The 17,707-nt window shown below is 35.2% G+C and overlaps 1 protein-coding gene across 4 annotated transcripts in view; it reads left to right on the forward strand.

The window, feature by feature from the left end:
- The window catches only part of NRP2 (neuropilin 2), a 125,134-nt gene that overhangs the window by 101,795 nt on the left and 5,632 nt on the right, over positions 1 to 17,707 (forward strand). For 2 of the 4 annotated variants that reach the window (XM_075829838.1, XM_075829839.1), the window contains exon 16: positions 17,636 to 17,698. In XM_075829838.1, coding sequence (XP_075685953.1) covers positions 17,636 to 17,698 — 63 coding nt within the window. Of the gene's footprint in view, positions 1 to 9,843; positions 15,833 to 17,635; positions 17,699 to 17,707 lie in introns of those variants that run through there. The other 2 variants (XM_075829840.1, XM_075829841.1) reach the window with 1 other exon arrangement.

The raw sequence follows: 17,707 nt of genomic DNA on the forward strand, positions 1-17,707 counted from the left end.
AAATGCATATTTATTCACTGTATAGCGCGGCAGAATAAGTTGACGCTCTCTAAATAATAGAGAATAAGCGTGTCCCATAAAGACTGCCACGTGTATGTTGCGCCCAAATCAGTTGCTGATTCGAGGGCTTTTCAAGTGTAGAAAGTTAACGAATGAAATCAAAATGCAAACTACTGAAGGAGTTCTATTGCTCTCATGTCAACGTTGCGGCTTGAATTAAGCTGCAGTAGCTACTTTTATGTAGGCTGCTGTAAATTTGCAGTCCTATAAGTATGCTAAGTGAACACTGACACCCACACCTCCCCCGGCTTCACTGGCATGTTGTTTTTCTCCTTCAGTTGCTTCTATAACCAAACAAGAAAAAATGCAATGTTGTGCCAAGACCGTTGTTGAATATTTACTCGTACTCCAGGATTGGAATAATCATGAGTTGTGCAACAACAGCCTCTCGCCCTTTGTATTTAGCCGTCCTGTCTTTCCACTGGTCATTGTGTTTATCAGCAATATTTGATCTGTCTCCACGGCCGCCGAGGGTCCTCTAGTGTAAAAGCTCAGTTGTGGACAATTCTTCTTAGGAGATCTTTGCTTTGCCGCCCGGCACCTTATTTAGCTATTTTAAGTCTGCCTGTTCCCTGATACTTTCCATTTCTACACTTTTTTTTTCATATTTATCAGTATTATGCAGAAAGCTAAAGTAGAGCCAGTGAAAACATAGCAACGGTTTGGCTGGGTGCTAGAAAATAGCGTGTTCTCCCACAGTTATTCTACCAAATCATGCATTATCCATTATAATCTGTCCTGTTTAGGCTAAACTAGAAATGACCTAACTATTGAGTAAAGGATAGTAATAATAATCATTATTATATTATTATTTACTATATTAATGCTATTTAAATAACCCCTGTTGCAGCACGTGTGGAGGCAATGGGGAGGCATAGTGCCTCCGTATGGCACCGTATTATAGATACAGTCTCCCTAAAATACACAATTCAACAGGAAAATCCTCTGTATGAATTCAGTTGCATAAAGAGGTACAATAGGGTCCCATAGAAGTCTATAGGAGCTGTAAAAATAGTCCATACAACTCAGAGTTAGGCTTTGTTCATAAAGGGTGGATACGCTGTGTAAAAGCACACAGCGTATCCGCCCTGTGTGCCGCAGGGAATTCTGGTGCAGTTTTCTAGCCGTAATGTCCGTTGCGGAAAACTGCACCTGAAAAAAAAAAGCGTCATACTTAAGTAGCCATGGAGATGCGTCTGTCCGCCCGGCCTCCTGGGGTGACGTTTCATCCCTTGTGACCGCTGCAGCCTCTGATTGGCTGCAGCAGTCAGATGGGATGAAACATCATCCCGAGAGGCCAGCCTAGAGGAAAAACCCAGACTTCTGGGTAACTATAGGATTTATTTTTTTTCGAAGTTGCATTTTTTGCAAAATTTATCTCCCCTTGGAATTCAATGGGGAAATCCCGCAACAAATAAGCAGTGTTTGAAGTTGACGGGCCGCATTGCTTTCAAATTTGATACAATACAAAAGTATTGTTAATCAATTGGTTATTCGAACTACTATAACAATACTACATTACTATAATAATACTATATTACCATAACAATACTACATTACTATAATAACACTATATTACTATAACAATACTACATTACTATAATAACACTATATTACTATAACAATACTACATTACTATAATAACACTATATTACTATAACAATACTACATTACTATAATAATACTATATTACCATAACAATACTACATTACTATAATAACACTATATTACTATAACAATACTACATTACTATAATAACACTATATTACTATAACAATACTACATTACTATAATAATACTATATTACCATAACAATACTACATTACTATAATAATACTATATTACCATAACTACTACATTACTATAATAACACTATATTACTATAACAATACTACATTACTATAATAATACTACATTACTACATATAACAATACTACATTACTATAATAATACTACATTACTACATATAACAATACTACATTACTATAATAATACTACATTACTACATATAACAATACTACATTACTATAACAATACTACATTACTATAATACTACATTACTATAATACTACTACATTACTATAATAATACTACATTACTATAACAATACTACATTACTATAATACTACATTACTAGAATAATACTATGTTACTATAACAATACTACATTACTATAATACTACATTACTATAATAATACTACATTACTATAATACTACATTACTATAATAATACTACATTACTATAACAATACTACATTACTATAATAATACTACATTACTACATATAACAATACTACATTACTATAATGATACTACATTACTATAATAATACTACATTACTATAATACTACATTACTATAATACTACTACATTACTATAATAATACTACATTACTATAACAATACTACATTACTATAATAATACTACATTACTACATATAACAATACTACATTACTATAATAATACTATATTACTATAACAACACTACATAACTATAATACTACATTACTATAATAATTCTACATTACTACATATAAGAATACTACATTACTATAACAATACTACATTACTATAACAATACTACATTACTATAATAATACTACATAACTACATATAACAATACTACATTACTATAATAATACTACATTACTTTAACAATACTACATTACTATAATAATACTACTACATTACTACATATAACAATACTACATTACTATAATAATACTACATTACTATAACAATACTACATTACTATAATAATACTACATAACTACATATAACAATACTACATTACTATAATAATACTACATTACTTTAACAATACTACATTACTATAATAATACTACATTACTATAATACTACTACATTACTATAACAATACTACATTACTATAATACTACATTACTATAATACTACTACTACATTACTATAACAATACTACATTACTATAATACTACATTACTATAATACTACTACATTACTATAATAATACTACATTACTATAACAATACTACATTACTATAATACTACATTACTATAATAATACTACATTACTATAACACTACATTACTATAATAATACTACATTACTATAATACTACATTACTATAATAATACTACATTACTACTTATAACAATACTACATTACTATAACAATACTACATTACTATAATAATACTACATAACTACATATAACAATACTACATTACTATAATAATACTACATTACTTTAACAATACTACATTACTATAATAATACTACATTACTACATATAACAATACTACATTACTATAATACTACTACATTACTATAACAATACTACATTACTATAATACTACATTACTATAATACTACTACTACATTACTATAACAATACTACATTACTATAATACTACATTACTATAATACTACTACATTACTATAATAATACTACATTACTATAACAATACTACATTACTATAATACTACATTACTATAATAATACTACATTACTATAACACTACATTACTATAATAATACTACATCACTATAATACTATAATACTACATTACTATAATAATACTACATTACTACATATAACAATACTACATTACTATAATAATACTACATTACTATAACAATACTACATTACTATAATACTACATTACTATAATACTGCTACATTACTATAATAATACTACATTACTATAACAATACTTCATTACTATAATACTACATTACTATAATAATACTACATTACTAGATATAACAATACTACATTACTATAATAATACTATATTACTATAACAACACTACATTACTATAATACTACATTACTATAATAATACTACATTACTACATATAAGAATACTACATTACTATAACAATACTACATTACTATAATAATACTACTACATTACTACATATAACAATACTACATTACTATAATAATACTACATTACTATAATAATACTACATAACTACATATAACAATACTACATTACTATAATAATACTACATTACTTTAACAATACTACATTACTATAATAATACTACTACATTACTACATATAACAATACTACATTACTATAATAATACTACATTACTATAATAATACTACATAACTACATATAACAATACTACATTACTATAATAATACTACATTACTTTAACAATACTACATTACTATAATAATACTACATTACTATAAAATACTACTTTACTATAATAATACTACATTAGTCTAACAATACTATATTACTATAATAATACTACATTACTATAATAATACTACATTACTCTAACAATACTACATTACTATAATAATACTACATTACTATAACAATACTACTTAATAATAATAACACATTACTATAACAATACTGCATTACTATAATCCTACTGCATTACTATAATAATAGCGCTAGGTTTAAACTTAATGGAAATGTGCGAGTTTCTCCACGTGCCTTCAATCCAGTTTTCCAGCTTAAGTGTCGCTAAATGTAGTCTGGCTGCTCAGTTGGCAGCGTTTGGCAGACACAAGAATATCAAGATTGGGCAGCCCCTTTTTAGATAGTGCCACAGTGCCCTCTGTAGATAATGCCACAGTGCCCTCTGTAGATATTGCGACACCCACGCTAGATAATGTCAGTGCCCCCGTAGATAACTCCACAGTGCCCTCTGTAGATACTGCCACAGTGTCCTCTGTAGATAATGCCACAACCCCCCCCCCTAGATAATGTCACAGTGCCCTTTGTAGATAATGCCACAGTGCCCTCTGTAGATAATGCCACAGTGCCCTCTGTAGATAATGCCACAGTGCCCTCTGTAGATAATGCCACAGTGCCCTCTGTAGATAATGCCACAGTGTCCTCTGTAAATAATGCCACATTTCCCTCTGTAAATAATGCCACAGTGCCCTCTGTAGATAGTGATGTCAGGGGCAACCCCAGAACAAGAGTCCCAGAGCAGAGCACTAGTATATGCTCTGCTCCGGAACTCTGGGGAAGCCCTTGACATCACTGTCCATATATGCTACTAGCACTCTGCCTGGGACTCCAGCTCTGCTCCTGGCATCACTGCCCATATATGGACAGTGATGTCAGGGGCAAGCCCAGAGCCTGAGTCCCGGTCAGAGCGCTACTAGCACTCTGCCTGGGACTCCAGCTCTGCTCCTTACATCACTGTCCATATATGGCTAGTGATGTCAGGAGCAAGCCCAGAGCCGGAGTCCCGGGCAGACAAGCGCTCTGCCTGGGACTCCATCTCTGCTCCTGACATCACTGTCCGTATAGAGACAGTGATGTCAGGGGCTTCCCCAGCCGGAGTCCCGGAGTAGAGCCGCTTCTAGCACTCTGACTGGGACTGCAGCTCTGCTCCTGACATCACTGTCTAAATATGGACAGTGGTGTCAGGGTCTTCTTCAGAGCAGGAGTCCCGGAGCAGAGCGCTAGTATAAGCTCTGCTCTGGGACGTCATGAAGGAGTGCCGGTGCACACCTTCGGCCTGCTCTCTCCTCTCCCGAGGGAGCTATTGTGCACCGCAGGCCACAGATGACAGCCTCAGGCGCCGCCTGCGGGCTGCGAGTTTGAGACCCTTCGTTTACGCAAATACAACTGACATGCCCCAGATTTAAAAAAACGCAATGCATGTCAATTTATGAAAGTTTTTTTATGAGATTTGTGGATGAGATTTGTTCTATCTCATCCACTTTGCTGCTGCTGTATTATGTTGTGGATTTTCCGGAAACAAAATTTACGCAACGTGTGAACTGAACCTTAGTGTGAAGCTCTAATATGCTCATGTGCATGAGGCCTAATAGTTTGTTTTTTCATACTGAACTGGTATTTGACTTATATAACTCTGATCATTATTGTGTACAATGGCGTCAATCATCTGTTAGGTTGGCATGTTGTTACATTGAAAAACCGGAATCTAGGGTTTTTTCCTATGTGTTTAAATTCCTCTCTCTTGTTCATAGTTAAAAAAGCTCTTTAAAACAGGCACGTAAAAAAAAGTGGCCCATCTCTTATTTTGATTCTTCTTGTCACACAAAATGAAATGTGAACCTTACCCATGAAAATCCTTGGATCCATGTTATATACATTGACTGCCTCTAAGTAATTGTGCCTTTTTATCCAACTCAATGGGGGGAACTTTCTAACTTTTCTACACCCTTTTTCTGGTTTAAAAAGTTGCACTCGGAACAATAGTTGCAATTTGCGGGAAAACTTTCCACTTTTTTGCCGTTTCCGCCCAATTGTGGCACTTTTCTAAAGTAGGCAGAGCTTTGAGAAATGGGCACAGTCACCTAGACGGCCAGAGATGTGCCTAATTTATTAGGAAGAGTGTGCCACTTAATAAATTAGGTGCATCTTAGTCCAGCGGTCTGTATATTAAGACTAGAGTATGAAACGCCAGTCTTAATAAATCTCCCCCATTATCTGTTAAGTGTACATTCCTTTCAATGGCAGTACATGTCTGATAGATACAGGAGGAGAGGTGACAAGGGGCACAAGGTGCTGTTTGTTCCCAATTTTTTATTTTACTGCTAGGGACTGGCACCGAGAGTTTTAGTGTGACACATTCATTGTTTCAAGTAATGAACAATGAACTGCAAGGCCAGTAAATTGTCATAGTCATGAATCTGCTGCAAAAATGTTCACGTACATATCCTCGCCACTTCTTTATATCTAGATTCATTTCTATAATAGTAAAGTTTTGTGTTTTAAGCCACATTCTTCAGTTCTCTCCATGAATAAAGACATTGTCACGTCAAAATATAGTCACATTAAAGTTACTCAAAGGCGCTGATGATGAATCTTATTATATCTTTATATTTAATCTGATTATGGCCATGTACGTGTATACACCCTGAAGCTCTGCTCCTAAACACATCAATTCCCAAAAAGTCTGATTAATGAATACACAAAGCTTTCATTGAGTATTCATATATTAATGAACAGAGCTGTAGGTGATATTAAAGCGCACCTAACTTTTCAGAATAAGCTGTCATATGTGTATACATGAGGAATAACACTATTTATGGCTATTATATGACTTGTATTCTCCATTTTTTTTTATCAGTTTTTCCCTATGCAGACTCTAACTCTCTAATATCTCTAATTCTCAGTTTTCTCTGAGATAGTGGGCGGATCTTAATGGCTATCATGTCTGCTATCATGTCATCTGTACACAGTATGCATAGAGAAGAGGAGAATCCTGTTCTCCTATCTCTATCACATATATATATATATATATATATATATATATATATATATATATATATATATATATATGTGTGTGTGTGTGTGTGTATATATATATATATATATATATATATATATATATTAATATATATATATATACTGCAGCAACATGGAGGATATCATGCAGAGGTAACGATTAGTGTAGCTGATAATCCAGCACTGGGGTGAGATAACACTTACCAAGAAGCTGCAGCACGTCTGTGTGTCTTTCTCGCTCTTCTTCCCCTCCCTTCTCCTGATACTTGTATCTGTGTCTGACTCACTCTGCTCCTGCGTTTTCCTCCAACGCTTCCCCTTTCCGTAGACTTGTATGGGCAGCATCTGTGTCTCTTCCTGCTCCCTCCTCCTGCTCCCCTATGCATAAACTTCTATGTGTAGGCTGTAATAAGACTCACCAGGGCTTCCTTCAGTCTATCTCCTCTGCTCTGTAACCATCGACAGATTTTGCTTGACAATAAGGGGTGGACAGCAGATTGCAGGAAGGGAGACACCTAGTGGCAGTAACTTTACACAGAATTTGCATGGATAAAACAACACAATTTTAACAGTAAGTAAACCACAGAATTGATCTATATTAGGTATACTATTAGATTAGCATAAGTTGTTTGAAAAGTTAGTGTCCATTTAAGGTGTAAATGAGCCAATTTCAACCATCAGAACAATCAAATCACAGCTCCATACTATTATGTGCTAAATAGAGACACATACAAATAACAGATCTGTCAACAGCACAGCATTTTTTCCACACTCTATAGAGCAATCATTTAAAGGAAAATAGGTGAAAGTGTCAAGAAACATAATAAAGCTATATTGCAATGATTTGCTGACTGGATAGACAAAGTTAATAAAATGTATTGCTTCACAAAAGCATACCTATATATAAATGGTGGTCAGAAAATCTTGCCAGTGGCAAGTGAGATTATATAGCTTAGTTATACAATATTTGGGAAAATTTAGTATGTTTTAAGAGCAGGTATTTTGCATCTACCACTTTTTCATTGAAAACAATGCAGCTGTAGATATTTTATGCAGCTGAACTTTTGCTGTTATTATACTTCTCCTAATTATATTACATTGTATGTAATTAATATTAATGAAGCTGTTTATATTTTGAAGTGCGAGCTGCAATACCAACATTTTATTTCTTATTCTATACAGTCTGCAATACACATCCGCTTAGCTCAGCCTGTGACATATGACTAGTTACAGGGAGGTTTTACCCTTGAAAGGAAAAAAAAAGTGAATTGCCAGTTCAAGTTAAGTTGACAAATTAAGAAAGAGAACAGTATTGCTGAGCAGGCAACATATAGACAAATCAACATGATAAGGGGTTTGGCTGACCCTGTGTTATTGGAAACTGTATATTTCTTCAAGGTCTAGCTGAGATTCAGTGGTATTTCATACACCTCTCAGAATGTAACTGGATGTCTTTCGCTCAACATAAATTTAGAGATAGCCAAGGCCAGTTCTGTTCAGAGACGAGCAATTTCCCAAAAGTTTGTGATCTTTCCGGCAAGTCGTACTTGTTTTAGTCAAGTCGATTTAAAGGCATCCTTGTCTTTTTACGTTTCGCAATACAAATCATCTTGCACATCAAGTCCACAATTCCCATCCCGGTTTATTCACTTCATAAAATTCTGGCAGACATTAATAAACAAAATATTTGTAGACATAGTTTGTTGGAAATTGATTTCGAAATCTCGAGCTGCTTGAACTTGCGCAGTCTTGGAATGTAAGGAGCTGCTTATGAGGTGCTACAGAGAAGTGAAGATATTTTTTAGGGAACTTTTTGTGGCCATTAATCCCAAACAGCTCAGTGGATTATGAGATAAAATCTTAAATACAGGGCTGATTTGTTTAGCTAAATAAAGCAAACATTTTTGACAGACAATTCACTCATCATTAAATCAAAGTACCCCACGTCCCATATAGTGTGGATGGTAGTTCTACTCTTGCCATATTTATATCAGATGTAGAGGTATCGCAGGTATAATAAGATCATGGCGCAGTCTAGGTGTGTTGTCTGGCAGATGTGTGTTGTAATGACATGTCAATTCTTCTTTATCTTTACATAAATGTGCATGAAAAGCCACCATTGCAATTCAGTTTTCCAATTTTGTATTTGTAAAACAAAGCTGTTTGGTCCATTTGACTTTTTAGAGAAAATTCCCTTTACTTTTGTATGACATTTATAACATGCCACTTTGCCCTAGAAAAGTTGGACTGGGCTTGTATAAACTTAAAATGATTGCATTTCTTTAAAGTGAAGCTCCCCCTTTAATGTTATTATTTGAAATGCTCTCTATAGCCATGGAAGCTTTTTAATAATAACATTCAGGGCTGAGGAGAATTTTTAAGGTGGAGTTTCACTCCATTACAACATGGTCATAGATCATAGATTTTATTATTCTTCTAGATTAGTGGGAGTGTGTTTTATAAATAGAATTGGGAAAGCATTTAAAAGCATGTGTGATTTCTCTTGACCTTAGTCCTCCTACATCCCACCTAGCAACGCTCTTCTGTGTCTCTCCACCAGGGGGCACCCTTCTACCAGGGAGCGAGCCCACAGTGGATACGGTGTCAGTGCAGCCCATCCCAGTCTACTGGTATTACGTTATGGCAGCAGGAGGCGCTGTTCTGGTGCTGGTCTCCGTCGCACTGGCCTTGGTGCTCCACTACCACCGCTTCCGCTATGCGGCCAAGAAGAGCGATCCAGCCATCACCTACAAAACCTCACACTACGCTAATGGGGCACCTATGGCAGTGGAGCCTACCTTAACTATAAAACTAGAGCAAGATGATCCCGATCACAGTTCACGTTGCTGAAGGCGATATGGACGCTGGATCTAGACTTAAAAGACTCAAGAACTGTTGGCTCAATTTGCACTTTTATTCTCCCTTTCCCAACAATACTTTGTTATGCATATTTTTGAACTCATAGACATCTCGTCCCCTCTTGACTGTCTCTAAAACCTAATGCTGCATCTTGGAATATGTTTGAGATAAAGGGGCAATGCCTCTTAGAACCTGAATGCTCTTCAAATTTTTTTTAACTTTATTTTCAAAGACAATTATTTTTCCAAGTTTTATTTTGAATTTTCACCCCAGATGGAAAACAAACATTGTCTGAAAACATGAAGGAAAGTATGTAAGAATATACATACGTACATATCTATATCCCTGTGTGTATGAGATAGCACGTGAGTAGTGGTGAAAACCACCAATGGAACTAGGCAATTGAAGCAAATGTATTCCAGTGAGCTCGCCGGCACTGTGCGCCAAGTCGTGTGACTGATGCCATCCACCGCTATCAATGATAGAGCCCAGGGGAAAATCTATAATGTTTGTGAATGTTAATGTACATTTACTATAATGCCGATGGAATGTTACTTTGCTGATTCTGAGTTCTTATTTCCCTACAAACACGCCATACATTTAAGGATAGAATTTTCTAAGCATGAGTTCATTCTTTTAAATGATTGTGCCAATTTTCCAACTTGTGCTTGGGAAAAAAATCTTTAAAACATGGTAGACACATTAAGAAATACAATGTTATCAAAGCAGTGATGGGGGAAAAAAATCTGTCAGTGCTGTGGAGCTCACTGCAGTACATTTTTAGACAGCTTATAGTACATATATGCAATTACAAAAACATAAGAGTTAATTTTATTTCTTGGAAAATTTTCTTTTTGTAAACTTTCAGAAATCCTATTTTTATGACTTCACACCATACAGAACAATACCCATTGGACCTGTTTTCAAGAGAACAGTTGTTAAGTGACTATAACATTAGTGGGGTATTGCATAAAAATTACTGCAAAGTAAAGCAATAGTATCCCGCAAGCAAGTGAAGGTCACCCAATGAAAGCATGAGATCAGATTGGTTACCTTGGGGAACTACACTATTTCCTCCGTGCACTGGTCTTTATACATTACCCCAGGTATAATCCACCTATTGTACTTTGATCATAGACAGAGGAGCTGTCCCTACATATTTAGATCTTCAAGGATGTTGGATGTACATCTCGAAACGGAACTACTGGAAAACGGAATGATTTTCTTTTATTGATTTATTTGATTCTTACCTCACAGCCATCTTTTATTGGCACTATTTTGCCCAGTCAATGAATGAAGTGATTTCTTGTATATCATCACTTTATTATATAATTATTGCTGCCTTATCTAGTCATTGCTAGTATCATTAACACAGCGTCAGTAAATCTGTGTGGACATTGCTGTATAGCAATATCTATAGTAGGTTCGAGAGTAGAAACAAAATTGCTACATTTGATTTATCTGGGCTAATACAAGACGTCAATTCACTGCTCCATTGGCTTTGCTGCAGTGGACAGTTACAATGGGCCATTATTTGCTCAAAACAACACAATGGGTTAAGCTGCAGGCACACTAAGGGTCCTTTTACACCGGCTCATTACACCTAGCGCCGATCAACGAAACAGCTCAAGCAGACGAGCATTCATACAACGCTCATTCCCGATAATTACCCTGAAAAAAACAACTAATGTTTTTAGTAAAATGGTACATTTTTTATGGCGTTTCTAGTAGCATTTTTTGCTCATAGTGCCTTTTACTGAATGCATTTTTTTAGTTTGCATTTTTCACATTGCAAATCATGTGATTTAAAAAAAACATGCTTTTTTTCTAAAAAAAAAAACAACAAAAAACGCTATTAAAAAAATGCAACAAACTCTGACACCTGCCACTAAATGAAGCAAAATACGCCAAAGCCAGGCTTGCTGCGATTTTGTAAAAATACCACTGACCCAAAAAACGCAAGTTAAAATTAAAAAAATGCTGTTTGCCGGTTGTTTTATAGTTCCCCGCTAACTTCAAGCTAAATTCTCGAGGTTTTTTTTCCGGCTAAAAAACGCGTTAAAAAACACCACTAAAAATGACTGTTTGCTCTCCCTCCCCACTTCCTTTCTTTTGAGAAGAAATAGGCGAGGTTGATGGCTATTGTTTTTCTAACGAAAAAAGCAGCAGAGGGGAGACGGATAAAAAGTGTGCAAGCAGACCTCCCTATGACGTGTTATATTATTAAATAATAGCCGAGCTGGCAAAGATATATGTGCGTTCATATTTTCAAACTGTAATTGACAAATGGAGGTTGCTACAGATAAGCATAACCATTGGTATATGGCACCTGAACATTTTAACTAATTTTAACCTTAAAGCAGCACTCTGGGGATTTTTTTTTAATGTGGCCCCCGTTGTGAAAGTACACCCGGTAAAAGGTTGGGTAGGTGCGACTTTTAACAGGCGGTTTGTTGCCGAACTATCTACTCCGACTGTAGGTCCACAAAACAGGCTCTGTAGGACTTAGGCAATCCCATTGCAGTCACATGACATAGCATCAGGGATCGGGAGGAGATAGGATGACCTCCCTACTTTTTACAGAGTGTACTTTCCAAGCAGCGGCAACGATTTAAAAAAAAAAATCACCGGAGTGTTCCTTTAAATAAACAGGCTACTAATAAAATAAACAAATATATTTTATTAGTAGCCTGTTTATTTAAAATGTAAATTTAGTTAAAATTCCTACACTTTGTGTCAGAGCTAGAAATAGTTCACATGGTATTTACATTTGTGGTACATTTTCAAGCTACAGTATCATTTAATGGGATCACTAACAAGGAGCCTGCTATGTTTAGGAAAATATGTATAAGCTCTTTAACATATACATGTATGCTGTGAATGTTATAATAGCTTTTTCTTACAGCTTCTATCTCAGAATTATTAGTTTGATTCCAACATAGAACTTTAAGGAGTTGTACAAGATTAGAAAAAAGGTCTACTTCTTTTCCAGAAACAGCACCACACTTGTCCATGGGCTGTCTCTGGTATTGCAGGTCAACCCTATTTGAGGGAATGGGACTGAGCTGCAATACCCGACACAGCCAATGGACCAGAGTGGCGCTGTCACTAGCGCAAAAACAGACCCTTTTTTCTAATCCTGTCCTATGCCATCAATTTACTTAGGTACCACTAAAACATAACTAAAATACGTCATTGAGGTTACCAGTGCCTCGCTACAGCACCGTTTGCCCATTGCTGCAGCATTTGTTCACCTTAAGCCAAAAATCCCAACAATGCTACTACAAATCTTTAGTTTTGGTCACACATTTCAGGAGAAAATCAGATCACCTAACCTATAGTATGTTTCTGGTTGAAATGGAAACACACATCTATAATTAATGAGACACATGCTCTTTTGTCATGTGTTTTTATTTATTTTTTGTAATGTACATAACAATTGTGGCTCACACATTTTGCATTTTCAGTGTTAGCGGAGCTTAAGAACAATAAGTTTTACTTATTTTTTTAGGTAGCAAATGGGTGGCCTTATATGCTAAAGTGACATAGAAATGTATATTTTTTTTTTGTATCCATGCTGTTTTTTGGGTGTTTGAATGTATTTCTCACAGAAATGCTAGTATACAGTTCACTGCTGTGTAGAATAATTTTGAGCCTTTTTGTATTAGATTGGTTTTGTCCATTTGGCATTACTGCTAATTATTTTTCTGTGATGTAATACGCACAGTTCGTGCCTAGAAGTTGAAATATTTTGTACATTGTAAAGTACCTGTAAACCAGGAGACAAACCAGGCATTGGTGGGAGATAAAACCGAGACAAAATGTTACCAGCTTAAAATTTCTCATGTGTCATCTACTTCACATGAAACTGAATGGTTTAATTATTTTAAGGCAACCTCATGTTCACTGTTTCTTGTTGTGTTTTTGTTTTTTTGGGGGATTTTATTTCTCCCAGAAGACTCCTATATTCTGTATGTCACTGTTGTCCAACTCGTTCCACGTAGATGTGATATGGCCTTTAAGTCTTTTCGTAGCTCCGGGCTGCCTCTATAGGTTTTTTTGTTTAACATAACTTTTTAACTAGTATTAAGCCTAAGATCTATGTAGGTCTCATGAAAACACTTGGACAGTATAGCAATGCATGGAAGCCAGTCGTTAAGTCTGTGTATGGTGATTCCAAATATTCTTCAGGGATCTATGTTGCAAGAATTAATTCTCATGATCCACTTAGTTTATTGTCACGCCAACTTGCGGCACAATTTTAAACCCATTTAGCATGAAAGTGGTTCTTACAAAATGGCTTCCTTCCGGAGCTATGTTTTTCTACGGAGATTTTTTTCCATAGGGCCTTATTACAGGAGGAAATTTATTGTAACTGTTTTAATCACATGAGTCCTAAAGTGTAAGTGTAATTACGCTTCTGGTTTTCTCTTGTCTGTTCCATCTAACAGCAGTATCTAAGGCTTACCATCTGTTGCCGCATGCTTAGAACAAAGTTCCATGATTGTAAATAGCATTTACTGTTTGACTTAAATGAAAAATAATATATATATATACAAAAAGAAGTAACCAGCTGCATTGTGCACAAATGAAAAGACTACACAAGAGGAACAGCACGGCACCTTTTGGCCCTCCGTTTCCTATTTTTTTGGAAACTGTTCCTCATTACTGTGTTTTTCTTCTACATCTCGCTGCCTTTTTAGATGCTTGCATTGTTGTTGTTTATAAAATTTGAAATAAGCGCATAAAAGACAAGAATCACGAAATGTATGTTCTCTTTTCCCAGCGATGGAAAGTCTTTTTTTCTTTTTCCGTGTCTGTCATGTTGCTGTCTGGTTCTGAAGGGGTTGCTTTAAATCGTTTTACAAAGGCAATTATTGAGACCTACAATACAAAATAAACCATTTGGATTTTTGTATTTGGTCAACATTTAGATTCTGTGTTGAAAATACAAAAACTGTTCTAAAAAATAATTCTTACATTTGCCTTGTGACATTAGAGGGAGACGTTATGATATTTTATTAAATGGGTAATCACATTAAAGTGAAGCTCTATGCAGCACTACTTCTGAACAATGGGTAAATGGATGGCTAATCTTCCACTTGCCAATACAAAAATACCACCTTTTCTAATGGTTGGTTGTCCAACACTTACCCATGGTTGTCCAACACCCACACTTCATAACAGTAGCTACAACTATTTTGTTAGTTGGGCCAATATTTGTATTAGTGTGCAGTTTATAATCACAATGGACCTCTTTTTAGCACTTCAAAGGGCTGGTTCAGATGTTTATGGGGTTTCTCAGCCTTTGTTTCAGATTCTCTTGACAAATCTTTCATATTAATGTGATTATGAGTGCTCTGACTGAAGGCACTGCCCTTTGATATTAAACCATACCATAAATCTTATCCATGTTTCTACCCGTTCATTATTTGCAAACAATTGGGCATGGAGAATGTTGTTCCTTATCTATATGCTGTATAATGTTCTTTTCTATGTAAACCCTGGTAAAATCACTATTGGAAAATATGATATCCAATAATTTTCTCCCTCCTCCCATATAATTGCGCATTTCTTGCTTTTATTCCTCTGCCTGAGAATGAAAGAAAAAAAAAAACTTATGGAAATTTGAAACTTATTTGATCATGTGCTGTGTGGAATGTAATTAAAGGATAATATTTTTGTACAAACATCTGTTTCTCTTTACTTACCACTTAAAAATTGTTTAGATAAATGATGCCGGCTCTCGAGCACTTAAACAAATTCACAGCTTTTTGTGTTCCCCATCATCCGCTAGTTCTTATGGTATCAGCGTTTTGCTTACTGTCTTGAAGTTTCAATGTCTGTCACCTGAGACGACAATGATGGTAGTTCTGGGATTTTACTAAAGTTGCTAAGTGCTAAATTGCCCGAATGCGATTATAATGAAGATTGTCCTCTCTCTGGGGTAATCAACAAAATGGGACATCATTTTCCCTTTCCCTAAAGGGCAGAAGTAAGCACATTGGTGTACATCAGCAGCTTAGTAGAAATTTATCATGAGGATCTCCTCAGAATTTGTTTCTCAGCTGGAGCAATGTTCATCCGGTGTTCCGTAAAAAGCGAAAAAGTGGAAAAGAAGTAGAAGGCCATATGGGAAAGAACACTGGAAGTTGTTGCAACTGATGGGATATAACTATCCTTCTCTTAGAGCCACATGTCGCCTGTAACCCATGATTCAGCTTATATACGATTAGGTAATCTGATCTCAATAGACAGAGGAAACGCTCCTCATCCACAAGTGGTTTATAGGATTTAAACCCTTTTTTGCCAATATTATAATTGACACATTTTATATGTCATTGATTTTCTAATACTTTAGTCCGTTTGTTAATTAGTCTTTTTAGGCAACAGAAAGCTCTGTCTGATACAATAGAGTATATTTTGTCTGCCGATGTTACTGCTGTATCATTCTGATGGGTTGGTGGCTTTTTTGCTTTTATTCACGTATTTGCAAGAACCAAAAAATATAAAAAAAATAAAAAAACAATACATGATGGTAAAACCTGGATTATGTGCATTTAAATATACCGTATTCCCAGTAGTAGTAACCTCGCCTGGTTCCTAAGTAACAGAAAGGGCATCAACTACCAACGTAACATGACATAAACTATTCCCTTCATTTAGCAAGACAATACATTGCTGAGTTTACTTTAACTACTCTAAACTACTACATTTGTTGGTGCCATTATGTGGTTTAACATGATTGATAATGTGTAGGACACCTTGGCTTGTTTTCTAGACCTAGTAAGTCTAGATACATTCTTCGATCGAGAGCTTCCACATACACTTAATACGTTTCTTTTCAGAAACCTAAACATATATCTAAAAAAAAAATATCCCTTGTATTTATTTTGATTTAGATCTTTTTTATGCACTCTAGAATGGTGACTAGGGGAACTGTGATGAGACATTGGACCCCTTGAAGAGAAAACAAAAGATATCGAGCTTCTACCCATAGTAACCAGTCAGATCACTCCTTTTATTTTCTAACCTGCCTATTAAAAGCTGGAAATTGATTGGCTGCATTGAGCGGCATATCCAGTTTTTGTCTACACTAGTTTTTGTATGTGTGGCCCATTGTGGGAGGTCATACAACATGTAACTGTAATTCTGGTGATAATACTAGTAAAATATAATAGGTAAAACTGTCCGTAAGGTTACCATTGTTATATGGGCCCTTGACTCGGTAGGAGTATAATCTGCTTACACCTATTAAAACACATAGCAAGAATAAATGAAACATATCTGTAGATATTAATACAAATAATACCTTTGCAAAATGACAAAAAAAAAACGAAAACTGTTTAAGTTGTTTGGTAATGAAACATTGTTGTTGGAGCTATAACTTATATTGACATTTATATCATATATGTATTTTATATTTTTATCTTCTCTAAAATATTCTAACTTGTTTACTTATCATCTAAATATGTTTTGTTGTGCTTTTTTAGTGAACGTTCCAGTTATAAGAAATAATCATGACCCGCAGGGACGTAGCTTTGGAGGAAAAATAGGTAAGAGGC

The sequence above is a fragment of the Rhinoderma darwinii genome, chromosome 6 (assembly GCF_050947455.1).
Source record: "Rhinoderma darwinii isolate aRhiDar2 chromosome 6, aRhiDar2.hap1, whole genome shotgun sequence".
Classification (NCBI taxonomy): domain Eukaryota; kingdom Metazoa; phylum Chordata; class Amphibia; order Anura; family Rhinodermatidae; genus Rhinoderma; species Rhinoderma darwinii.